The 27,002-nt window shown below is 42.4% G+C and overlaps 1 protein-coding gene across 5 annotated transcripts in view; it reads left to right on the top strand.

Moving 5' to 3' along the window:
* The window catches only part of RPS6KA1 (ribosomal protein S6 kinase A1), a 127,871-nt gene extending 108,343 nt beyond the window's left edge, over positions 1-19,528 (top strand). For all 5 annotated transcript variants that reach the window (XM_081961921.1, XM_081961920.1, XM_081961918.1 and 2 more), the window contains 11 exons: positions 88-152; positions 937-1,039; positions 2,910-3,037; positions 4,563-4,688; positions 5,880-5,969; positions 7,079-7,237; positions 8,497-8,658; positions 11,386-11,462; positions 14,536-14,653; positions 16,555-16,692; positions 18,487-19,528. In XM_081961921.1, the coding sequence (XP_081818047.1) occupies positions 88-152; positions 937-1,039; positions 2,910-3,037; positions 4,563-4,688; positions 5,880-5,969; positions 7,079-7,237; positions 8,497-8,658; positions 11,386-11,462; positions 14,536-14,653; positions 16,555-16,692; positions 18,487-18,609 (1,289 nt within the window). In that variant the 3' untranslated portion in view covers positions 18,610-19,528. The remainder of the gene's footprint in view (positions 1-87; positions 153-936; positions 1,040-2,909; positions 3,038-4,562; positions 4,689-5,879; positions 5,970-7,078; positions 7,238-8,496; positions 8,659-11,385; positions 11,463-14,535; positions 14,654-16,554; positions 16,693-18,486) is intronic.
* Positions 19,529-27,002: the final 7,474 nt, after the last annotated feature.

The raw sequence follows: 27,002 nt of genomic DNA, 5'->3' as shown, positions 1-27,002 counted from the left end.
CTGCCATAGTTGCCCACCTTTGTTCTTCATGCCTTAACACTATGCAGTGTGTAGAACTTGTCAAGAAGAGTGCGCTTGGCTTTGCAGGATCTGGCCCAGACGGTGTTGAAGAAATCAAACGTCACCCTTTCTACTCTACCATTGACTGGAATGTGAGTATGTGAATTGTTTTGGTCTGCTTCCCGTTTCATTTGGTACGATCTTAAAATTCCGGTTTCAGCCTCAGGACAATACAGGTAGTCCTCGACTTAATGACCATTATTGGCATCAGAATTTGTGTTGCTAAGCATGGTCATCATTAAGTGAGTCGCCTCCGATTTTACAACCTTTTGTGCCGCAGTGAAAAGAAATCGCTGCAGTTGTTAAGTGAATAATGTGGCTGTTGGGCAAATCCATCTTCTCCCATTGAGTTTGCTTGTCAGACGTCAGCCGGGAAGGTCGCAAATGGTGACCACATGACCCTGGGGCACTGCGATTGGTGTAAGCCCAAATTTTGATCACGCAACCATGCGAGTGTTACTACAATCTGAAATGCAAGGAATGGTCCTAAGTCACTTTTTCCAGTGCGGTTATAGCTTTGAATTGTCACCAAACAAATGGTTGTCAGTTAAAGATGACCTGTATATAGATTTGGGTTGTTTCTGGAGCAAACCAATAGAAGCCACTCTGGATATGCTGGCTTGTTTCCTGGAACAATAGATCTGAGTCCCCCCAGGACACACACACTTTCTTGGTTTCCAAACTTTTGCAGTTCGCCGACCAATTAGAACCCAGCTTGGCATCTTCCTGATAGCTAAACTGGTACTGCTGAAATATTTGGGCATCGTTTCCATGAAAAACGAAGGCTTTCTTTCTTTTTTTCTACTTTTGGCTCACTTGGTGCATCCATACCCTGATACTAACTCTCTTATTTCGGTATGATTTTTCATCCTCCAGAAGCTTTTCCGTCGAGAAATCAAGCCACCGTTCAAACCTGCTGTGGGCCGGCCGGACGATACCTTTTATTTTGACAAAGAATTTACGTCCCGCACACCCAAAGGTTGGTGTTTGGCTTTTAATAATTTGAAGACAAGATGGTATGTGTGTATGTACCTGTATTCACTTTATGGACACCTGTTCAAAGGACACAGAAGTAGCCCTTGCCTCCATTTTTAAATCATTTCATTCATACCCACGAGAAAAAGATTCCTGCCTTCCTTGGCCTTTTCTTCTGGCTTTTTTGCATATATCAGGTTCAGCTAGATTTGGGATCCTGAACTCTCTCCCAATACAGAGAAAAGGTGTTTTGTTTCCGAAAAGTGGCATCACACAAAATAAATACAACAGTTTTTAACAGAGTTGGAAGGGACCTTATGGGTCATCTAGTCCAACCCCCGAGCAGAAGACCCTACACCAGCGATGGCGAACCTTTTTTGGCTCGCGTGCCATAAGTGGGGGGAGCGCAGGGGGGGTCGTGTGCGGGCGTGCCGGACCCGTAATGCATTGTGCGACACACACCCCAGTGTGCATGCGCACACTACAGGCGCGACCCCCCTTTTTAATGCTTTTTTCGCCCTCCCCAGGCTCCAGAGGCTTTATAGGAGCCTGGAGAGGGCGAAAACAGACTCCCCCGCTCCCCTGGAAGCCCTCTGGAGGCTTCAGGGACCTTCACGAGGCTTCCCTGAAGCCTCCAGAGGAGTCAAAATGAACCTCCGAGCAAACCAGAAATCACTTCCGGTTTGCTTGGAGGGTCGTTTTGAGTGCTCCAAAGGCTTCAGGGACCTTCAGGACGCTTCCCTGAAGCCTCCGGAGCAGTCAAAATGAACCTCCGAGCAAACCGGAAATCCGTTGCCAAACTTCCGGTTTGCCCATAGGGCTGGTTTTTTGCGCTCCAGAGGATTCAGGGAAGCTCATGAAGCCTCCAGAGGGCCTCCGTGGGAGGCTCTTTTCTCCCTCCCCAGGCTCCTATAAAGCCTCTGGAGCCTGGGGAGGGCGAAAAATGGCTTTTAAAAAGGGTGAACTCAGCTGGCCAGCACGCACATGCATGCTGGCCAGCTGACAGGGCAGCGCCTGTGGCACGCATGCCATCGGTTCGCCATCACTGCCCTCCACCATTTCTGACAGATGCCAGTCCAGTCCCTTCTTGAAAGCCTCCAGTGATGAAGCTCCCACAACTTCAGAAGGCAACTTCTGTTCCATAGGTTGATCGTTCTCACGGTCAGAACATTGCTCCTTATTTCTAGATGGAATCTCTGCTTGGTCAGTTTCCATCCATTATTCCTTGTCTAGCCTTCAGGTGCTTTGGAAAATAGCTTGACCCTCTCCTCTCTATGGCAGCCTTCAAATATTGGAAGACTGCTATCATGTCTCCCCTGGTCCGTCTCTTCCCTAGAGTAGCCATGCCCCATATGTTTTAGCCTCCAGTCCCCTAATCATCCTGGTTGCTCTTCCCTGCACTTTTTCTAGAGTCTCAACCTCTTTTTTATAGTGTGGTGACCAAAACTGCATGCAGTACTCATAAAAAGAGGCATTGGGACTCTCTGTACAATTCTTTCCTTTCTGTACATCTCAGATGAGCCGTTTACGTTCCTGTGGTTAATGGGATTAAAGAAATGGCAGCTATGGAGAACATCAAACTCTCCAGATGTTGGACTCTCACCTCCAAGCCAGCAGTGGTCAGAGGGAAAGGAGTTGGTCCAGCACCACTGGGTTCCTCATTCTGGTCTTTGTGTCTAAATATTAGAGCTGACTTTTTCAAACTTGGCAACTTTTAAGATGCGCGGACTTCAACTCCCAGAATTCCCCAGCCAGCTCTTATCCTACCTCTGTCTTGGATGTTTGGGGAAGGAATAGCTAGTGGTACAAGTTCCTGACATGCTATTGTTCCAGTGACTTGAGTTCTAATATTTTTCCTCCCAAATTTGTTTTAGATTCACCCGGAATTCCACCAAGTGCAGGAGCCCATCAGCTCTTCCGAGGATTCAGCTTTGTAGCCACTGGACTGATAGAGGATGAGAAAGCTAAATCGCCACCTGTGCCTTTGCATTCTGTAGTTCAGGTAAGAAAAGGCTGGAGAATTCTTGAAAAAGAATTTAAAGCCTGTAGAATCCTTGGGGGGTGGGGGCTGTTTCTAAATCAATCAAATATTCATATGTAATTTAAAAGCCATATCAAAGTTGTCTCTCAACATAGCAAAAAAATGTACATACATGGATAAATATATTGTTGCCCATTTATGCATCTGTCAAAGATGATTTGTATGTATTTCTATGATATCTGTGAATGTCAACACCGTTTTTGCATTGGTTGAATCTAACCTGCTCCAAAACTGCTCTTTGTCCTGTGATGTTTAATGCCAATTTAGATCCGAGAGGAGGGGAATTTTAATTAGGAATTCATTCTGCAACAATTATGCCTTATATGAAAATAGCATTCGGATAGTCCCTTGACTTATAGCAGGGGTGTCCAAACTTGGCAACTTTAAGACTTGTGGACTTCAACTCCCAGAATTTCCCAGCCAGCTCTGCCAACTCTTCAATTCTGGGAGTTGAAGTCCACAAGTCTTAAAGTTGCCAAGTTTGGACACCTGACTTATAGCCACGATCAGGACCAGAATCTCTATTGTTAAGCAAGGCGGTTGTTAAGTAAATCATGCCCAATTTTATGGCCTTTCCCCCACAGTTAAGCAAATCCCTGCAGTTGTTAAGTGAATCAATCGGTTGTTAAGTGCACCCAACTTCCCCCGTTGACTTTGTCCACTGGCAGAAAGCTTGGAAGGTTGCAAATAGTGATCATGTGATCATGTGTGAAGACTATTTATAAGTCACTTCTTTCAGCGCTTTGGTAACATAGAACCATCACTAAATGAACAGTTGCAGGTTAAGGATTACCTGTATATACAATCTAACCTGGATTTCTCCACCCTGGTTCAGCTTCAGCAGCTGTGTTCTGACCTAGGCTTCCCCAGCAGCACGAAGCCGAGTCCTCCTCACGTTAAACCCCTTTTATTTAATTTACACTGAATTCCTCTCCAGCAAAGTCCCGGCCAATAGTCTTTCAAGATAGTTCAAAATTACCGACCTTTATCAGGCTTGGATAGTGGCCAGGCCGATATCTTTCAGATGCCACAATACTTGGCAAGAATGCAGGAATGAACTAATTGTCTCCTGCAAACACCCCTCCCCTTTCACTCTTCTTTATCCCCTATGGGAGGGACCATTCACCATCCACCTGTGGCCTTACTCCCAAGTCGACCCCTGTTCTTTAGCTGTTTCCTTCGCCTGGCAACTCTGCGCATGCGCACACTGGGAGCAGGCTCCAGCTGTTCATCTGCCTCACTGATGTCTGACTCTGAAGGCAGCTGACAACTGTCAGACGGCTCTGGCCCCCTCTCTGCCTCCGACACAGAGCCCTCATCAGAGCCTTCCCCAGACTCCAGGACTGGCCCATGTTCCTCCCCAACCTCCTCACTGTCCGAATCTGCTGCCAGCTCCGCTGGCCAATGGCGGGTCACAATAAGCTGAGAGACTTTGTGTATAGTCTAGCAAACTTGATTTTTTTTTCCTTATTGCTTTTCCTTGTAGCAACTGCATGGGAAAAATCTCCAGTTTAATGATGGTTACATGGTTAAAGAAGCCATCGGTGTGGGCTCTTATTCAATATGCAAGCGGTGCATTCACAAGGCAACCAGCACAGAATACGCAGTCAAGGTCAGAGCTTCCTCTTTCTTCAAGCCTGAGAACGGTGAAATCCTTTAAAATCCCACTATTCGTTTTAAAGAGACGCTTCCCTGGGGATATTAATGCAGGAGAGCAAAGTTGGGTTTCTGAATGCAAAGTGTTCAGGGTTCCAAGTAACACCCCCAACGAAAGAAGACTCCAAGGCTTGAGATTCCTCAAAGTTCCATTTTATTTAGAGATGTCATATTGGCACATCTGGGAAAGCCCAAATCTGAAAGTTTCCAGGTTTTCCTCACCCAAAAGGAAGTCCGAGCCCCTGCCCAGCACCCCCATGTCCATCACACGGCCCAATCAGGCACCGTCCCAACTGGAGATGCCTCCCAGTCACACCCCACCAGGTTCAGGGCAAGATGTCCTTGACTCTCTGAGAAAGAAATGTTATTTTGACTATATATCTCCCATACTCCATATAATCCCCCCTCCCATATTCCCACAGCATGGAATGTGGCAGGCCTGAAGGCCCAATGCAAAAGATGGCTTCCAGGCCTGACCAAAGGAAGTCTTAGCCTCGTATCACTGAATTTGGGTGTTCAAAACTGTATTTGCCAATCCCAGATGTGAATGGATGTAACGCTGGAGTTGAATGATAGGAAAAATCCTTGATTTCACAACTCACCACTGCCATTTGCTGACCGGACAGGCATCTTGGGTGGGATTCTAGGTCATAATGTGTGTGTGTGTGTGTGTGTGTGTGTGTGTAGGTAGGTAGGTAGTTGTGTAAATGATGTTTTACACTCTTGCATCCCACATCAGACTCTCCTCCCCGTATTTTTTTAAAAAGGATTTTAAAATACATATTGTACAGATTTTTAGAACTTTATTCTTATATTCAGCATTTACTGCTATTTTTATGGATGTTGATTTGTATATTGATGCTATTTGATTTATGCTGCTTAATTTTATAAATTAAAGTCTTTTTTAGATTGGTTTAATATATATTTTATAGCATGTTTTAATTGCTTTGTACATGACTCAAGACTACTGGATGGGCTAGAGGTACAGGGAATAATCAAGTAATAAAACCTTGCACGATTAAGGGAGAGATTGAAATTAAATATGTATGTTATGTTTTCAACTTTTAAATATAATCTGACACACACACCCCTTTCAAAAATAGTAAGTTGCAGTAAATTGTACTAAAACGGAATATACTTCTTGCAGATTATTGACAAGAGTAAGCGAGATCCTTCCGAGGAAATTGAGATACTCCTACGGTACGGACAGCATCCAAACATCATCACACTGAAGGATGTGAGTGTCATAGCAAAATAGAGCTTATCAACAGACTAAGCTTGAGAGAGTAAAGCAGTTGTTCGTTCATGACTAGGGCAGGGCAGTGGATCAGAATATTTGTGCAGGCAGTCCTCGCCTTCCCAACTGTTCGTTCAGCAATTGTTCGAAATTACAACAGTGCTAAATAAAGCACTTGCGCCCCACGCCTGATGTTACGGCCATGGCAGTGACCTTCCAGTTACATGATTGCAAACTGAGTGCTTGGCAGCTGGTTTGCACTTACATCGAATTGCCAAGCGCCCTGTCATCATGGGATCACCATTGTATCTCCCCTGCTGGCTCTCCTTTTTATAGGGGCTGTTTGTTTGAAGTAAAATATAAGAAGAAGAAAAAACAAGCAGAGGTTACAGTGAAAGAGTTGTCCCTATGTATATGGTGCCCTAAAAATATGTAATCTCATTTCTGCTGGCATGCAGGTCAATTCTGATTCAGCATAATATTGCTAGACACACACAGACACACACACACACACACACCTCTGCTTCAGAGCCCAGACATCATACATGACAGCTCCATGTTTGTTGAGATGCTGTTTATGTATTGTGGAAATCTTTATCCCTATACAGAATTGCATCCTGTGCAATTTCCAGGCCTCAAGTTGGATGTATAGCAGGGGTGTCAAACTCCAGGGGCGCATCAGGGTTGTGTTTGACCTGGGGGAGGGGGGCAGAGGTGGCATGGTCAGGGTGGGCACGGCCAGCTCAACGACACTCATCGAGGATCCGTTTCTGGCCATGACGGCCTCCTGCAGCTCTCTGCCAGTGAAAATGGAGCCCTGCGGCCCTCCTGGGCTCCATTTTCACTGGCAGAGGGCTGCAGGAGGCCGTTGCGGCCAGAAACAGAGCCCAGGAGGGCTGCGCGTGGTCCTCCTAAGCTCCGTTTTCACTGGCAGAGCCCACTGTTTCCAGGGCAGGCCCGTGGGCCAGATCTAAGCACCCTGTGGGCTGGATGCGGCCCCTGAGCTTGACACCCCTGATGTCTATGACGTATATGAAGTTGGGAGACGGTTTTGGGAAACGTGTTAAATCGTTTTTCTCAGGACCTGCTCAGAGATTTCCATTTGGCAGGTGTACGATGATGGCAAACACGTTTACCTGGTGACTGAACTAATGAGAGGCGGGGAATTGCTAGACAGGATTCTCAAGCAGAAGTGTTTTTCGGAAAGAGAAGCCAGCTCCGTCCTGCACACGATCGGCAAAACCGTGGAATATCTTCACTCCCAAGGGGTGAGTAGAAGATGCTGGCAGGGACCCTCCCGCTTCCCTGGGCCTCCCTGCCTTTGTGCCAGGGTGTACGGTCACAATGTCAAGATGGTCACTTGTTTTTTATGCATGACAAACTTTTTGTTGTGGTCCACCAGTGGAGCTGGCAGCAGATTCGGACAGGGAGGAGGTTGGGGAGGAACATGGGCCAGTCCTGGAGTCTGGGGAAGGCTCTGATCAGGGCTCTGTGTCGGAGGCAGAGATGGGGCCAGAGCCGAATGCCAGTTATCAGCTGCCTTCAGAGTCAGACATCACTGAGCCAGATGAACAGCTGGAGCCTGTTCCCAGTGTGTGTATGCGCAGAGTTTCCAGACGAAGGGAACAAGTAAAGAACAGGGGTTGATTTGGGAGTAAGGCCACAGGTGGACGATGAATGGCCCCTCCCAGAGGAAGTAAAAGAGGAGCGAAAAGGGAGTGAAGTTTGCAGGAGACAATTAGTTTGCTTAATTGGTTGGTGATTCTCCGAGGCTCCTTGCCAAGTTCTGCAGATATCTGCCTGGCAGCTCTCCAAGCCAGAGAAAGTCTGTGACTGTAAATCCTCCCTTGAAAGACTTTGCTGGAGTGAATGAGAAGAATTCACAGTAAGTTAATAAAAAGGTTTTTTGTCGGGACCAGGAGTTTGCTTCATGCTCTTGGGAAGCCTCAGTCAGAACACTGTTTATGTGCGTTGCATGTTTTAGTATGTTTAACATGAGGTGGGGGAATGCAAGGGGGTGCAATGCTCCCTCGCACCCCGTTTTTGGTCCCAGGAGGGTTTAGGGAGGCCTGCTAGGCCCAGAATGGGGGGCGCGCCTGCAGGCGGGAGCATGGGGGGTCGTACACGCATGCGTAGGGTGCTGGACACATGGCATTATGGATGTGGGCAATTTCAGCATGCGAGGAGGAAAAGGTTAGCCATCACTGCTCTAGAACGTAGTTGTGGTGAAAATCTGTGGCTTCAGCCTCAGGTTGATGGTAGTTTCCATTGCAACATTATTTTAACGATCCTTTTCTATCAACGTATTGTGAGTTCTGTTTTAGTGCGCCCTTTTTTTCTACTTTTTCTCCTTTTTTTTTTTTTTTGTCATCCTTATTAGGGGCTCTGTAACCCCAAAGCAGGAAAGAAATACACTGCAGTTGTAGGATCAGAATGAAGTTTAACATCTGGACTGGAGCACGTAGCGATAAACTGGAAGGAAGCAGTTGCAAACTCATGAGCTGCAATTTCCATCTTTGCTTTGCAGGTGGTCCATAGAGACTTGAAACCTAGCAACATCCTCTACGTAGATGAGTCCGGCAACCCAGAATGTATCCGTATTTGTGATTTTGGGTTTGCCAAGCAACTGAGGGCAGATAACGGGCTCCTCATGACTCCTTGCTATACTGCCAACTTTGTTGCTCCAGAGGTAAGCAGCTCATAAACCGGGGTTTGTTGGGGGTCAAATTCCCAACATACTTTTGTTACATTGATTTCATTCATTTCAGGAAAAACTCCTGTTCTCACTTTCTCCAACCAACTGGGATGAATGGAAGACCTGATTTGATACATTTTGTGCCGGAAAATGTTTGTAGCGTAATGTGCTACAATCGAATCGGGTGCAACGGTTGTTTGAACACTTGGCATCTGTCCCCCAAACTGAAAATAAAGCCTACTTCTGCTCTTAGCCGTAGTAATAAGACTTATATACCGCTTCACAGGGCTTTACAGCCCTTTCTAAGCGGTTTACAGAGTCAGCATATTGACCCAACAATTTTGGGACCTCATTTTACCCACCTTGGAAGGATGGAAGGCTGAGTCAACCTTGAGCCTGGTGAGATTCGAACTGCTGGCAGCTGGCAGTCAGCAGAAGTAGCCTGCAGTACTGCACTCTGACCACTGCGCCACCATGGCTCTTAGCTGAATCCTCTGAAGTCCCTGAGTTATGTTCCTTCTGCAGATTTTCCACAGGTCATCATATTAGCATGTTTGGGTTGGGGATCCAGGCTAACATGGAAACTGGATCTTTTCTCCTCCTGTTGTTCCTAACTGCATCTGAATTTTAGTAACTATCACAAATTCTCATGGCTTCCTTTCTTGCACTTTCATGGGGTCCTCTAGGTACGAAAGCCAGAATATACCTGGAATTCCGAATGCTGCCTTTGTTTTATCTGATAGGCCTGGGGGACCCTTTTGAGGTAGTCTTGGCCCCCATCAAGCGGACTCCTTCCAGATTGTTTGGGAGGATTACACCATGATCATTCTGTACTGAGGGGATGTAATCCGTATCTCTGGAGGAGAGTTGATCGGAGAATGTTGAAAGGGGAGATGTAAGAGCCAAGGTGGTGCAGTGGTTAGAATGCAGTATTGCAGGCTACTTCTGTTGACTGCTGACTGCCTGCAGTTTGGCGGTACAAATCTTACCAGGCTCAAGGTTGACTCAGCCTTCCATCCTTCCGAGGCGGGTAAAATGAGGACCCAGATTGTTGGGGCCAAGAGACTGACTCTGTAAACCGCTTAGAGAGGCCTATAAAAGCACTATGAAGTGTTATATAAGTCTAAGTGCTATTCCTTCCTTCCCTTCCCTTCCCTTCCCTTCCCTCCCTCCTCCCAGCGGTTAGAATACAGTATTTCAGGCTGCTCACTGCCAGGAGTTTGATTTTGACTGGCTCAAGGTTGACTCAGCCCTCCATCCTTCCGAGGTCAGTCAAATGAGGACTCAGATTGTTGGGGGCAATAGGCTGACCCTGTAAACCGCTTAGAGTGGGCTGTAAAAGCACTATGAAGCAGTATATAAGTGCTAATGCTAGGAGGCAAGAATGGGACATTCTGCCATTGCAAAAAGGACCGTTTTTGTCCTTTGGAGTGAAGCTTCTCCCACTTTATCCTAGGATAAAACCATCTTTGGTGTTGCAAGCTGAAGTCGTCGGGAACAGAGTTCCCCAACCTTTCTGGTATTGCAGCCCGGCCCGGGATGGGGGAAAGGGGGGATGGTTTTGCAGAAGCAGAGGACAAGTGCGTGCATGCAGCTCCATTTGCGCGAGGGGCGGCTACACCATTCGCACAAATGAGTCTGCACGAGCTCTCCCGCAGCCTGGTTCTGAATGGCTCAAGGCTCGGTTGTGGGGCACGGTCTGGGGATTGAGGATCTCTGATCTGGAAGATCCACCATGGGGACGGTTGTGTTTAGAAACTATTCATAATTAGACCAATTGCTTTTTTTTGTAACCACACGGTATTTAAAACACCCTTGGTTTCAGTGACGTGCGGTGAGGTTTATGGCTGGTGAGGCTGGTGACGTCATCAGGAAGGCGGGGAATTCTTAACAAGGCGCCGGCCACGACTCGGTTTCCAGGGTCCTTTCGCGAGCAAGCTGGCAGGGAAACGGTAGCCGACGGTCCGAAAAGACCGTCGCACTTTCTGCTTTCGCGAGCAACTTCCCGTAAACCTGACGTTGCTCAGTGCGAGGAAGGGAGCCACTCGTGCATGCGCATTCGCCCTGGAACATGAGCTCCGGCGTCAGAACCCGACAGAAGGCAGGGAATGGGACCACGTGTGCAGGAGGGAGGCTGAGGCTAGAGGAGCCTCCTGAACCTCCCTTTGTCCTGCACACGTGGTCCCATTCCCCGCCTTCCTGAGTCAACATGAAGGGGACCGCGGCTCGTGCAGTCCCATTCCCCGAGGCTCCTCAGCTCCTTTTCCCTTTTCCATTTTTTTTCATGATGAGAGCGGTGAGGCTCTGCCTCCCCTGCCTCTCCTGACCGCACATCCCTGCTTGGTTTATAGCACAGCCAATGGCTGGAAATTAGTGGAATTGACTTCTTCTTAAAGGACACAACAGGAAATGGAAAGAGGATAAGGAAAGGTAAAGAAGACCAACAAGTCCTGATTATCATCTTAACAGGATGTGCAGGAATGATAAGAGAGGAGAAACTCAAAACTGAGCTGCTTTCTACCTCATGGTTTGTCTGCAGACTTTTCTCTTGCTGGAGATGTCCCCCTTGCATCTCTTACTTCTTCTCTGTTTTTTCAGAGCCAAGAAAATTATCGGGAGTATCGTCAGCTTCATCGCTTTCCCTTTTTTTGGGTCAATAGGCTCTTCCCATTCTTCCTACAGTTGATAATTATGTCTCCATGTTTTCTGGTTCTAATTTAGGTTTTGAAGCGCCAAGGCTACGATGAGGCCTGTGATATTTGGAGCTTAGGAATCCTCCTCTACACAATGCTAGCAGGGTAAGGTGGATGTATTGCGTTTTTTGGGGGGGAGAACAAAAAAAGTTGACTGCATTTCTTTATTAAATTTTCATTCCGCCCGCTCTCCTTCCAAAGAATGCTAGAGAGAGAGGTGGCTCTCTGCTTCTCCTTATCTCACAGTACTTCTGTGAGACAGGATAGGGCGAGACAATTCAACTGAATGAAGCCATCCTATGGCTTAGTTATGGTTTAATCTTTTATGTGAACCTAGCCATCGTGGTGTCTTCACTTTTGAGTCATGGTGTTACGCGCAATGTGAACCCATCAACCCATGTTCTGGTCGCCACGATGTAAAAAAGATGTGGAGACTCTAGAAAGGGTGCAGAGAAGAGCAACAAAGATGATTAGGGGACTGGAGACTAAAACATATGAGGAACGGTTGCAGGAACTGGGTATGTTTAGCTTAAGAGAAAGAAGGACTAGGGGAGACATGAGAGCAGTGTTCCAATATCTCAGGGGTTGCCACAAAGAAGAGGGAGTCAAACTATTCTCCAAGGCACCTGAGGGTAGAACAAGAAGCAATGGGTGGAAACTAATCAAGGAAAGAAGCAATTTAGAACTGAGGAGAAATTTCCTGACAGTTAGAATAATTAATCAGTGGAACAACATTGCCTCCAGAAGTTGTGAATGCCCCAACACTGGAGATTTTAAAGAAGAGATTGGACAACTATTTCTCTGAAATGGTATAGGGTTTCCTGCCTGAGTAGGGGGTGGGACTAGAAGGCCTCCAAGGTCCCTTCCAACTCTACTATTGTATTGTATTATTGTATGTTGAGCAAAGAGTGTATGAACCAAGTCAAAGGTATGATGACTAACTTGAGATTGCTTGATGAATCTCCTGTTTGAGCAAGGGATTAGAATCTTTGGCTGCATTCTTAACGGGTGACATGATAGCAGCCTTCCAATGTTTGAGAGGCTGTCACAAAGAAGAGGGAGACCACTTCTTCTCCAAAGCACCTGAGGGCAAGGCAAGAAGTAATGGTGTCCGTGTTCCGGAAAACCCCAACTCCAAAGAAAAACTCCGAGACAGGGATCAAAGCTCCCGTTTATTAGAGTAGGTATACAGGCACATCTGGGAAATCTGAGATTTCCGGGTTTTCCCTCAGTAAGTCAAAAGTCCAAACCCATCCCATGCACCCATCAATCCATCACCTCGTCCAATCCTAATCTGTCCCAACTCGAGACATCACTTCAACCACTCCTTCTCCAGGTGCAGGATACGATGACCTTCACCGAAAAGAAGAATGCTATTTTGTCTAACTACATTCCCTCTACTAAATCCCCCTCCTAATTTTCCAAGCACAAGAATGTTAATATATCTTCCAAAGCTGACAAATGGTTGGAAACGGGTGAAATCCAGCAGGTTCTGACAGGTTCTGGAGAACCAGTAGCGGAAATTTTGAGTAGTTCAGATAACATGCAAATGCCACCCCTGGCTAGCCCCAGAAGGGGAGGGAATAGAGATTTTGCAGTATCCTTCCCCTGCCATGCCCACCAAGCCACACCATGCCCACCAAGCCATGCCCACAGAACCGGTAGTAAAAAAAAAAGTGAACTTCACCATTGGTTGGAAACCTATCAAAGAGAGATTCAACCTAGAACTAAGCAGAAATTTCCTGACAATAAGGACAATTAACAGCTTGTCTTCAGAAGTTGTGCGTGTTCCATAACTAGAGGTTTTTAAGAAGAGTTTGGGTAGCAATTTGCCCAGAAAAGTTTGGGGTCTCTGGCTTGACAGGAGGTTCGACATGAAGCTCTCCAAGGTCCCTTCCAATTCTGGTATTCTGTATTGTGCCCTGCTACTGACAACTTCACTATTATTAAGCCATGGTTTCTTTTAAGTTTGTTTTGTTGAGTATGCCAGAATTGCTGGGTTCACATCACTTGTAGGTAGCAATCATGCCCTATCTACTACAGTGGTTAGAGTCACACAAGACACATTAATATTCGGAAGGGTTGGCATAACATGTTATGGGGACTGATACAAAAATGAGTTCACCCACGTTAAACCTTTCTCTCCCATCAGTAAGTAAAAAATTGATTCATTTGGAATTGTAATCTGAATCTCACTCTATCCCAATGAAGATTTTGTTTTGTTTTGCTTAAAGTAGGCACTTGAAGCTTGTACATTTCCAAGCTGCTACAGGTATGTATTGGCAATTGCTGTTAAACTGGAGAACTGTAACAAACCTGAAGGTCAGCCTGGTCAATTCTTTGCCCCACAGCAAATCTTCCATTCCCAACCAATGATTAACAGACTAGACCGTATGATTCAGCTCCATAATAGGGCACTGTGACTTATTACACGCTCATAATTATAATGAATTGTGAAATCTCTCAGTTCAGAGTCTGTCTTCGTTTGTCTCCTGAGAATCCCAGCTTCCGCCGAGCATATGTGTGGATCTCCGTGATTTTTTTAAAAAAACAACCAAACCTTACAGTGAAAATAATGTGTACTTAAATCTCTACCAGGAGTTGAATAGGGTTGTCTGTGAATTGGATGCTGTTGAGATGGTGGTGATGAATCTCCCTCATTTGCAGCCCTCCTGTCTTCTCTACCCATGTCTACTCTCACCTCATACAATACAATACAATAGTAGAGTTGGAAGGGACCTTGGAGGTCTTCTAGTCCAACCCCCTGCCTAGGCAGGAAACCCTATACCGTTTCAGACAGATGGCTATCCAACATCTTCTTAAAGACTTCCAGTGTTGGGGCATTCACAACTTCTGGAGGCAAGTGGTTCCACTGATTAATTGTTCTAACTGTCAGGAAATTTCTCCTCAGTTCTAAGTTGCTTCTCTCCTTGATTAGTTTCCACCCATTGCTTCTTGTTCTGCCCTCAGGTGCTTTGGAGAATAGTTTGACTCCCTCTTCTTTGTGGCAACCCCTGAGATATTGGAACACTGCTATCATGTCTCCCCTAGTCCTTCTTTCTCTTAAGCTAAAGCTTAAGCCATGCTGTAGATGTTCTCTTCTATCTGACATGATGCTATTGCATGTATTAAATATGTGCCTATTGTCATTTTCCCTGCCCCCTTCTGCCTTTTCCAGGTATACTCCCTTTGCAAATGGGCCCAGTGACACCCCTGAAGAGATCCTTGTTCGGATAGGCGGCGGAAAGTTTACCCTCAAAGGAGGAAATTGGAGCACTGTTTCTGATGCAGCCAAAGTAAGGTTTAGTCTCTTAGGTTCAGCCACTGATAAAGCAGCTTCCAGCTTGAGTCATAAAACCCGAAAGTCCCATGGCTTGGAGCTATGGCTTATGTAGTCCACTTTCATTTTGTCCAATGGCTGGTCAGGTGCTTCTTTTTTTAAAAAAAACAAAATTTTATTGGTTTTTTAAAACAAAATATTCAAGGAAAGGGGTAATGGATGAAGTACAAATTTTGACAGTTACATTATGCAGGAAATGGCCCTCCCCCTCATTCTCATAACTTTCATTTACTAATACATTGGTTTGTTATTACTTAGTACTATTTTGTCAGCAATAAACTTTTATCTTAAGATAATTTCAATCATTTTATATCACACAGATTTTCAAGTTCATTTTTGTGATCTGAGTTTTCTCAATGTTGCCTCTTCTCTCCCCCCCCTCCCCCCCCTCCCCCCCGCAGAGCTCCGGCACCTCCTGTGTCCTGTATGTCAGGTGGTCAGGTGCTTCTAAGGAGAGCCATCACACCCTCCTATCCACACTCCTCATGAGGAGCATTGATTCTAGAGAGTAATTTTTAACCATTCTGATACAGTTAAAAGTTAGGAATTTTGGAGTTTGGGGTCTTGGTTACGAGTTTTTCATAACTCCCTCATCCAGGAATGCTAAAGCCAATCCCACAGGTTAAATTATGCTTTATAACTCTATAAATTGTTTTATCGCTAACAATTCAGTTTCACTGAATGAGTCTAATTTTGGGAGAGAGGGCAAAGTTTTTTTTTTTTAAAAAAAATTCCGGTCTGCTTTTTACACCCAATGTATAATTTTTTAAAGCTCCATGGTTTTACCCCCAAACTCATACTTTCTTTTTGAGATAGAAAACCAGAGACTTTGGCTCCATTGGGATAACACGATGGACTAAAACTCTTAGAACAATTGATTCAGCTCCCTGATTTGCCAGTGCACGATTGGTCATTTCTGTAGAAATTCTTTTTAAAGGCCCAGCAGCTGCTCCAAAGTTTGCCTGGGTTGATCTTCTCTCCTTTTTTTTGGCAAATGAAAAAAAGAAAATCAAAATTATGGTGGTCCAACTGGAATGAACATCACCGTGGTTGGATTGGTGGTCTTTCCATCGGGGAAGGTGGAAGGTGCAAAATAAAAAGGGGTGCATAGTAAAACCCAATTTTTGTGGGTTTTGTTTGTTTCTGAAGCAGGGAAAATCAACACTCCATTAACTCTTTTAGCAATTAATTCAGGCTGCAATAGCCCTGGATTCATTATACCCAAAACTAACTCTTCTGATTTAATTTTTGGAGTTAGTTGACTAGGCAATAAAAAGGTTGCAAGAAATAAGATGAAGGATTAATGAAGAAAATTGAGGATTGCTTAAGCCAGGGGTGTCCAAACTTGGGAACTTTAAGACTTGTGGACTTCAACTCCCAGAATTCCCCAGCCAGCTGGGGAATTCTGGGAGTTGAAGTCCACAAGTCTTAAAGTTCCCAAGTTTGGACACCCCTGGCTTAAGCTCCTAAAAAAGGCTGTTTGCACCTCGTGTGAATGAAAAGGATGTCAACATCTGCCATGCAATTGTGCTTTTTTGGCCTCTTGTTAGAGTGGGTACCAGAACAAATTAGTGACTCCCATTTGGTGATTTTAGAGAACAAATCCTGGCTGATGTCTGCTTTGTAAAGAACAAGCCACGGGTTAGATTCAGATGTGATGTCCAAATGTAGTGGAAGAAAGGAAGAAAAAAGTTTATTAGTATTGGCTAATTAGGCATTGTTGTTGCCAGATATGATAAACCTGGAGGTAACTTTCAAATTAACCAAGAAGCAGCACTGTCTCCTTCACTGTAGCCAAGAAACTGGCAAGGGGAAAAAAGATATTCAGCAGCTATGTTTTCTGAATACTTACTGCAGGATTTAGTATCCAAGATGCTCCATGTTGATCCGCATCAGCGTTTGACTGCTAAACAGGTACTCCAACATCCCTGGATAACCCAGAAGGACAAGTTGCCTCAGAGCCAATTAAGTCACCAGGATGTGCAGCTTGTAAAGGTATGAAGAGATTTGCATACTTTCTGTCCTACTTCCCCCCTAGTTTTGTCTCAGTATCCTTGGATCAGTGAGGAAAAAGAGAAACATGAGAGTGAGAGAGGCTGGCACAACTCAGATTACTTGTGGGAAATCCATGTTCCATTTGTGGCATCTGATGTTTGAAAAGAAGGAAAAAAACAAGACAAGTGCTGCCAAAGCAGGCAATACTAGTCTGGGCTGAAGAAGTTGGCACTTCTGTGTTCCTACACCCTACTTGATGGTACTTTAAAAAGTAATTAAAACACTAGAGTAACCTCATCAGGATAGGAGTAGTAAGTCTCTCTCTCCCTATCCTATGTATGTGCATACACCTGATCGAAACCCTTTGGAAATCATTCTTTAGATATTCTAAGCTGCTTCAGATTGTTTAGGTTAAAACTTCCACATATAGCTTTTGCCAGAGGAAATAGAATTCTTTATAGAATAGAATTCTTTATTGGCCAAGTGTGATTGGACACACAAGGAATTTGTCTTTGGTGCAGATGCTCTCAGTGTACATAAAAGGGAAAAAAGGAAAAAGGAAAAATACATTGATCAAGAATCATAAGATACTGCTTCTAGCAGGAAAACACCAGTCAGAGAGAGAGAGAGAGAGACGGAATTCTAGTCTGTAAATGGAAGGCAGAGAGCGCCAATTTGGTACACTGGTTGAAGTTTTCAGGCTAGTCCTGCCTTAGGTCCAAAGCCAGCTGAGTGACCTTGGACAGTCAAACACATTCAGCCCTAGGAAGGAGGCAATGGCAAACCACTTTGGAAAATCTTGTCAAGAAAACTGCAGTGATTTGTCCAGGCAGTTGCAAGAGTTAAGATTGACTTGAAAGCATTAAAGTAAAAAGGCTGCCCTCCTTTCAGGAACTTTAGCCGTTACATTTCTTTAAGAACAAGTCAGGCTGTTTCACACAGTAAATGGCTCTCCTACCACAAATACATTCTGTGGAGAAACTGCAGTTAGTTTTGACTCCCAGAAAAGTGGACTTCATTACTCCATGGATGTCTGCAAAACTTCTGGCTCCATTCTTATTTTTGCCTGAAGAAACCAACACATAAGTGATCCTTGTTTTCTTTCAAGATCTTGATTTCGTTTCCTTAAGCAGGGTTAAATTGCTCCACCACAGTTGAGGCTTAGCACTAGTAAAATTGTTCATCTTGGGCAATGAGATTTCCATGGATAGTGAAACAGATGATAACCTTTGAGATTAATAAGAGCCTCGGAACTAGGAAAGGCGAGTCTATCAGTTGCCCCTATCATCATTGCTTGTTGAGCTGGGACCTTGTGGGAGCACCCTTCGGAGGGATACGTTGAAGCCACCTTCCCCAACTGAAAGCCTCCAGATACCAGCAGGAAAAGATTTGATTCTTGAGAATGAGTAACTGAATGAATAACAGAATAGCAAGAGTTGGACCTTGGAGTTCTGTCTAGTCCAACCCCCTGCTCAAGCGGGAAACCCTGTAGCACTTCAGAAAAATTGTTGTCCAATCTCTTCTTTAAAAACTTCTGGTTTTGGAGTACCCACAACTTCTGGAGTCAAGTTGCTCCATTGATTAATTGTCCTAACTGTCAGGAAATTTCTCCTTAGTTCTAGGTTGGAATGAAAATGCTACGTCTCCAAACAGCATGGGTAGATGGGAGTGAATGGTTTAGTGCTTTGGGGTCGGCAAATAATCAGTTTTTGGTAGTGATGTCAACCCTGGTGCCCATGCAACATATACATGTCTGTCTCTTAAGCAAACTCCTGTGGCTCATCTCTCTTCCAGGGTGCCATGGCTGCCACGTACTCTGCACTGAACAACTCAAAGCCAGGTCCTCAACTGAAGCCTATTGAAGCCTCTTTCTTGGCACAGAGGCGGGTTAAGAAGCTCCCATCTACCACTCTGTGATACGGGAATACAGGGTAATTCTCCACCATCCCACCAAGTTGTGACTCTGCACAAACTCCCCTGGTATTTCCAGGGGCACAGGAGAGCGTCTCTCCACCAAGAAGTCCATCAGGGCCAAGTGCCTTCAGAAAGATTAGCTCTTGTTCTCCTTATGGATGTCTTTTTTGTTGTTGTTGTGATGTGTTGTTCTTAAATGAACAGAGAATCTATTTCAAAAGGGAATTATGTAGATGTAGGTAAGAAGATGAACATGCAATAATCTTCCCGCAAAACGCCTCTACCTGCAAATGGTCATGCCTTAGACAAGTTGACAACTCAGCAACTCAAACCTGGTAACAGCTGAAAGTGTGCTTTCACGGCTTCTCTCATCAAGACCACTCCAGTGGAGATGCTTTTGTTTTGTTTTTTTAACGACACACACTTTTTACATGATTTGTGAGTTCTCGTGTGCACAAGCTGAACTTCCTGCTCCTTATCATCCAAGCCAGGTGGCTGTTACTCAAGATGGTTTTGAACAACTCTTGACTCATCCCTTCCCGCTTTCCCTTTTCAACATCATGTGATTGAAGACAATTCCATCCGACTGGTTGGAATTACATACTTTTTCTAGCTCCACAAATCCTGTGGACTCTTGAAATCTATGCCAGATTGTATCTAGCTTTTAAATGTGTAATGAGCCTGCAATGGTGAAGATGTCCAGATTTTCTAGATGGAGAAAGGGAAGAGGGTTTCTGTTTGTTTGTTTGTTTTAATCTCTGCCAAACAGCACAATCCAGCACCTCCATGATGCTAACTGCAAAAAAAGTGCAAAAAAAGGTCTTTGTTGCTCTTTTTTTTTTAATTTAACTGATTGTGTAGCTGGTAACTCAGGGTTTCTGTCTGAATTTTGAAATAAATCATATCATGCAGCTTGAAGTTACTTTACTGACTAACCTTGCATTTCCCTGTCTGGATGGATCTTTGTGCTATTGGGATCTCCATATTAATATACTATTTTATGTACATACAGTAATCATATTATTATGGCTTACATTTATGGTCCCAATGTATCATATGTCAATTGTAAATCACACTGCTTAATGACAATTCAATAGAAAATGAACCATGTCACAAAATATTTTTTTCCAACATGGCCCAAACGAGAAAAGATAAATATGCTTTTTAAATTGAGTGGCTGCCTAATTTGCTTACAAATGGGACAGAATCTGTTATCTCATATCTGTCTGTCTGTCTGTCTGTCTGTCTGTCTGTCTGTCTCTCTATAGATAGATAGATAGATAGATAGATAGATAGATAGATAGATAGATAGATAGATAGATAGATAGATAGATAGATAGATAGATAGATAGATAGATAGATGATAGATAGATAGATATTTTTGTCACAACATTCCAGTGTTTTTTCCACTCTGGCTGGAACGATGATGACTGAAGTTTGCTTTCTCATTTGTGTTGATATTTAATGTAAATGCAAACCTCATCCTTTGTTTTATAAGATAATAGAAGAATATCATATTATAATAGAACAGATGTGATGAACAAGAACTGCCCAATTAGATTTATTAATGATGTACATTTTTTTCTTTAGGAAATATTCAAATAAAGATATTGGTTTTTATTTGGCAGAAGGGAAGCGATCAGCAACAGCTGTCTTGTTGTCACCATTGATTTTTAAATGGAACTAGACAACCCCTGCCCTCTTAGGTCATTCCTTTCAGAGATATTTCCTTAACAGATTCCTCATTGCCTTCAATGATGACAAAACATCTAATGCACTGCTTTCGCTGGAAAATCTTGGATGCAGTCAGAGGTGTAGCTGCCTTGAAAAGTAGCCCATGCTGAACTGTATAGCAGAGTCAAACATCATAGTCAAGGGAGTTTTATGACATATTGGGACATAAACTGCTTCGTGATATTAATGTCATAAAATGTTCTATCAAAGTTGCCAAATTTCAACTCCAGGGGAATCGTGGGTCTTGGATTTTGGATGCCTTCTGCAAGTTGGAGCATCAAGCCTGCCATCCTTCCGAGGTGGGTAAAATGAGGACCCAGATTGTTGGGGGCAATAGGCTGACTCTGTAAACTGCTTAGAGAGGGCTGTAAAGCGGTATATAAAAGTGCTATTGCTATTTGAAATACCTTGTTTCAAAAATAAAATTGCCTGATGGTGCACCGTTTCAACCAGTTATCAGTTACAGGAGCCAGAATTTTAGCAGTATAGAGATTGTTTCTACCTTACCTACATTTACTGAATGCTCTGCTGTTGCTGTTGACACTATTTTTTTCTATCTCTCGTCTTTCTCTATCCATCTGTTTAGCTTTCTTTATTCTGGATTTGCTGATATAGGTTTACCACAATATGAAGGTAAGTTTGCAATAGGGAATATCAAGGAAAGTTTGCTGATCCTCCCCAGTTTATTGTCACTAGGAAAGCACGTACCCTGACTGCAGTGGGGTGGCAGCTAAAATTTTATAATGTGGCCGTGTATCCTACTTCTCCCTCAAATAACCCGCCTAATGGGATAGAACGCATATTTACATAGAAATGGAAAATACGGTACGTAATATAAATCGTCTGAAGTGACTATTCAGAAAAGTCCTTTTTACATAATATGAAGACTTTGATAAACAGAATCCCAACAACAATTTTCCCCTTGAAAAACATTTTCCTGTATAATAGTCATCAGCGGCTTAGGTTTTTCAAGTATGTAATAATACCAATTTGTTTGATGTCAACTGTAAGCATTTGGGTGGCTGGTTTAACTCTTACTAAATTGGGGAACTCTTTCTTAGTTGATCTACCTCAATCTTTATGGACCTAGTTTCCAGCATGCAATACAAAGAAATCACAAAAAGCATTAAAGCAGATGAACTGAGAGAGTTTACTACTTGCTTATCGGGGGTATTTCAAGATATGAGGAACCGTCGAATGTTTAAGCCTTGGGTGCAGGAAATCAAGGGGAGAAATGCTACTAAATTTCTAAATGGCTGACACAGGAGATTGTTTTACCTTCCCTCCATAAACAATGCATGGAAATTGTTGGAAAGCAGAATACAAGTAAGTATAAAAGAAATTTCTAAGAATTGCTTAACAGTAGATTAATTAATCTGACTTTGGAAACTGGAGATTCTCCAATGGAAGTAGAGATTAGAGGACCATGATCTGAATGCAGTTAACATTCTTCATTTGAAGATTTGCACTGTGCAGAAGATTGGACCATATACTCTTTAATTTCCTGCCAAACTGATGATTCTTTCATGTAATAATTTTGGATATTCAACATGCACAACTCACGGAAGCCATGTAGCTTCTGAAGTCTTTGTGCCGATTCCAGAACACACAATCCTAATAAACTCCAAGGGTAACTAGAATCTTTTATGACAGTAGGAGCCATTTTAATAGGGGGAACTTAAAGGGGAAGTGTAAGCTACTTCCATTTAGGAAAAAATAAGCGTAATTGATAAGTCTCTGGCTTAGTGTCTGGCCACCAGGAATGCATAGGTGACTGCTTAGGAGCAGGACAGATGGGAACACACTGTGCAAGAGAAAAACTTGTTTTGCAAATGAATGGAAACAACTACCATGCAACAGTGATTTTCTTAATTCTGGAGTCATTTTTACTAATTGTCAAGTGGATACCTTTCGCTCTGCTGGCATGGAATTCTGGGAGCTGTAGTCCAGGGATGTCAATCTTGTTTCGTTATGTGACATATCATGACTTTTCCCCACCCTTCGCTAAACCCGGGGTGGGCATGGCTGGTGCGTGATGCATCAGACCTGCAAGTTTGACACTCCTGCAGTAGCCCAATATAACTGGAGGTATTTAAATAATAGTTATTTTATATTCCATGCCTTACCTTTTACTGGCATTGCCACCTAAAAAAGAATTGCCCATTTTTATGCCTGCTTTGAAAACTTGGTTATAATAAATGCTACTATTCAAATTCAGAATGATGTTTTTACAGTTTGTGCTCTCTTGACAGGTGTTTTCTGTTGGTTAAACAACAATTGTTATGTGGCTTCCTTTAAATTGTTGTAAATTTGCTTGAGTTAGATTTTGTTCTGTTTGATGGGATATAAAATTTTATTTGAGAACATAACAGTGTTTCCACAAGCAGAGAAACGTTCCTCATATCTCAGCGGGATTATACGGAGACATTACAACAAAAATGTGTAGATGGGACTCCATAGTATGCTAATTGAACTCCATATTATATATTATTATTTTCACTCTTTTAAGTCCAAAAAATTCGGAAGATGGGCTGTTAAAATACACTAAATGACAGATCAATAGATTAAGCCATAACAGGGAAGTTAAAATGTGTTTGTTTATATATTTACTCAAAATCCATTAATTGACTAAATGATTGCTATTTTTACTCAGAAACTGCTAATTGACTTACATGATTGCCGTTCTTGTATCATTACTTTGGGATATTTTCTTGAGGTTGCAGAAGATGCTAACTTGATGGATTAGCTATTCAAATTTAAAACATACTTAGGAAAATGATGGTTATTTTATCTATTTCAGAATAAAGAATCAATAAAGGAAATAACAAAAAACCTCTTGCATAATAAGTGCTAATATATACCATAAGCTAATAATGAGAAAATCTTATTATTAGTTTCATATTAAAGTTTATTAAATATTGTCAAGTAGTTTGGACACAACAGAAAGACTGTACTAGCCAGCATTTTAATTCTTTCAATTACCCAAATGTATTTTGGATGCTTTTGGTCTTTGAGGCTGCACAGATAGCCTTGCCTATGAAACCTCTGTCAATCTTACTCTATTGTAAAATACATTGCAAATAATCTGGTGGGTGTGGGTGAATGTTTACGATTGTTACAAAGTGATTTAATAGCAACAGTACCTCTATCTTTTCTGTAGCAATATTTCCTCTTGGCTTTTCATTTCTTTCTCCATCAGGACACCTGCTCCCACTCTCTATTCCATCAATCCAGTGGCGCAGTTGCTCAATTATATCAATTAGAGATTTCGTTGCTCTTTCGCGGAAATGAAATGGCTTTCCTCCATTGTTAGAATTGCAATGCTAACTGTGGATGAGTTATTGACTAAGTTTTTGTTAGTTTGCAAATAAAAAAAATCAGTTTCCATGGAACGAATGAAGAGACAGTGCTTTTTGGAAAATACAGTGACAAATATTTTATACCTTCTAAATTTGATGAGTTTTTCAAGTCCAGGTACATAAAAAAATATGTTGTTGTGACCTTGTTACTCTGCAATCTCTCTAGCTTAAAATACAGCAAGGAAATCAATTTTCAGTTAATACTCTTTCTGTGCCTTGTATTTTACTCATTTGTTTCTCCGTGAGTCTGTTTTCAAGGTAGGACAATGTATTATAATAATTCTAATGGCAGTTTAGAACATGGATTATTACATCCAGGAATTTTTTTCCTAATTATAGACATAACTAGGATACTTACCAAAGTGGTGTAAAAACATTCTATATTACAGGAGTTGTTTAGATCATTAATGACTTATTAACCTAACTATAACCAAGTTTTAAATCCACCACCCCAACTAAACTCACGCATCTGCACCAAGAAACCACTTAACTGATAGTATCTTCATGTTTTTTTTAATTGAACTTTAGTTTGGTAGATCTTATCCATGGATCTATCAGAAGATCTCCAGCACCACCACCACTACCTGTAAATTAGGATAAGACAAACAATTTATAATGGCATTCAGAGATATTTTTGAAGAGCTGCATTGGGACTTCGAATCAATAAAGTTAGCCATGTTGTGTCTGCTTGGGAAAAGCCTGTTCCTAGCAGAAGATGCAAATAGGCAACAAAGTCTTATCTGAAGATTAAGGAGGAATTAAAAATGACAATCTCAGTCAGCAATTGGAATATATTTTTTGGCTGGATTTAGAAAAGAGGCTGATTGAACTATTAAAGAAATTCTAAACATGGACAACAACTGTCTGAATGAAAAGAACAAGATGGTTTTATGCAAAAAGGAGCACAAAGTCAGTTTATTTGATCAGGGTTAACATGGGACATGTTCTTTTGTATACTTCCTTTTGGATTTGCTAATATATGGATCGGAAAAATGAATACTGGAATTACTTTATGCCTCTAAATATGGATTTGATTATAGATGAGATATGGAATGTTTCTTTGAAAGGGATATGTTGTTATTCGGGGTAGTTCTTTTCAGATTTGCTGATATCTACACTGGAAAAATGTGTATTGAATTTGTTTACAGTTAATATTTTAAGCCTTTTTCCTTAACAGTTACTTTATATATTCTAATCTGTCAGCACTTAAATTGACTTTGTATCTAATTGTCTTTTCACTCAAGGTACACTAACAAATGTTTGGGATCTTGTTCTCTTAAAAGAGAAATTGTCCCTCTTTCTCATGTTAAACTTTAGTCTTTTGTGTTCACAATAGGATAATGGGACTGCTCTATGGCTTTTAAATGTGAACTTCCTTACAAAGTTGAGATGTGGAGTGTTGAGTTTAATATATGTTACTTAATTATACTATATTAGGGCTCGGTTTAGACTTTTGCTGGATTAGAAAGAGCACTACTTATTGGATGTTCCTAGAGTTAAGAGATAAACAATAGAATGAAGAATTTTATATCTGTTAAATAAGAGAAGGTGAAGAGATAGTAAAATTGTTTATACCTATCGTAATGAGGGTGAAATTTGCTTTCTTAGAGGTTTTTCTCTATTTTTTCTTCTTTGCTTTCCTGCACCTTATTTTTTTTCCACTCCCCATCTTCAGGCTGGTGTTTTCGACTTCGTGCTTGTGCGAGTAAGGCGTGGTCAAAGCTGTCGTCTTTCTATAAATCTTGGTGAGGGTGTGTGAAGTGCTGACTTTGTTGCTGTAAGTGGGTTGATTGGTTGTGTGGTTGCATCCTGATTGGTAGATTGAGATTGTAGATTGGTCGGTTGTTTCGTATCATCCTGTGTGGCTGAAGTGCTGGCTGTGTGTCCATTGTTCTTTTGTGTTGTAACGACCTGGCTGGTGGGTGGGGTTCGTTTGTTGACTAGGGCTGGTTTCCAGATGTCTGGTAGGTGGGCATGAGAAATTTCCTTTCCCTGGAGGCAACACTGTCCATTGTCAACCGCAAGAAGATACACCTCCTAGTGTCCTTAGCAGTGTGCATAAAAAAGCTAAACATGTCCAGATTTAATTCTTAGATGGGAACCTACCAGGAAATCTTAGGGATGTATGCAACACAGGTAAATTGGGAAAAAAATTGAGGATAAGTGGCATTGAATTGCTGAATTGCTCTTGACATCAACTGGCATGGATATACTAGGAATTAACCTTGATTTTGGATTTTTTTTCACATCTGGGATATATAGTTGGCTATTCCAAGATCGGACAACTTTCACATCCTTCAAATATTTAGGATTTGTTGCTACTACAGGCACCTCTCAAGTCACAACAGTTCATTTAGTGACCAACGTTACAACAGCACTGAAAAAAGTGACTTATGACCATTTTTCCCACTTAAAGACTATTGCAGCATCGATGTTCAGATGCTCGGCAAGTGACTCTATTTATGATAGCTGCAGTGTTCCTTGATCACGTGCCCACCTTTTGCGACCTGACAAGCAAAGTCATCGGGAAGCCAGATTCACTAAACCACCATGTTACTAACTTAACTGCTAGGATTCATTTTAACAATTGTGACAAGAAGACCATGCAACGGGACAAAATTCACTTAACTGTCTCACTTAGTAACATAAATTTGTGGCTCAATTGTCCTAAGTTGAGGACTACATGTATAGTGTCTAATCACTACCCACAGTGGCGGAGGAGTTCCGGAACATTTTAGAGCTGATTGAAAATATTTAAAAAGCACCAGTTGCTTATCTCTTGGCTATATTGCACTAGAAATTGAAGGCTGGGGAAATGAATACATTTTGAGCTCATTTCTAATCTGTAGTCAGGATGAGTCTGTCTTCAATTTAAAATATGTTTGAGAGAAAAATACACGCTAAAACAATGTTAAATCACCTCAAGCCACTTTAAAGGTACACAAATAACCTTTAACAGATTATTTAAAGCTAACTGCATTATAGTATTGTCTTGTTCCCTTTCATTAAAATCTTTTGTTTCTCCAAATGTAGCCCACTAACTTCATTTGACTCTGGTATTTAAGGAGCACAATCTGGTTAATAAAAATATTTTGCCGTATTTACTTTTGTGACACATACACCCTGCTTTGACCAACTTTACAAGCGCTGTTTCTTCAGAGAAACATGAGACTAGACAGCTATGTTTCCGAGCTGATGGGTAACAATTTTCTGGTTTCAAATTAAAGAGAAAATGAAATTAGTAGATTAATTGTTTGCCGTGTTTTGGTAGGTGTTGTGTCAGCTGTCTTAAGTCTAGCAGCC

Source organism: Natrix helvetica (genome assembly GCF_964273705.1).
Source record: "Natrix helvetica genome assembly, chromosome: 9".
Classification (NCBI taxonomy): domain Eukaryota; kingdom Metazoa; phylum Chordata; class Lepidosauria; order Squamata; family Natricidae; genus Natrix; species Natrix helvetica.
Note: the sequence above shows the minus strand (reverse complement) of the source record. Positions and strands in the feature narration are given on the sequence as shown.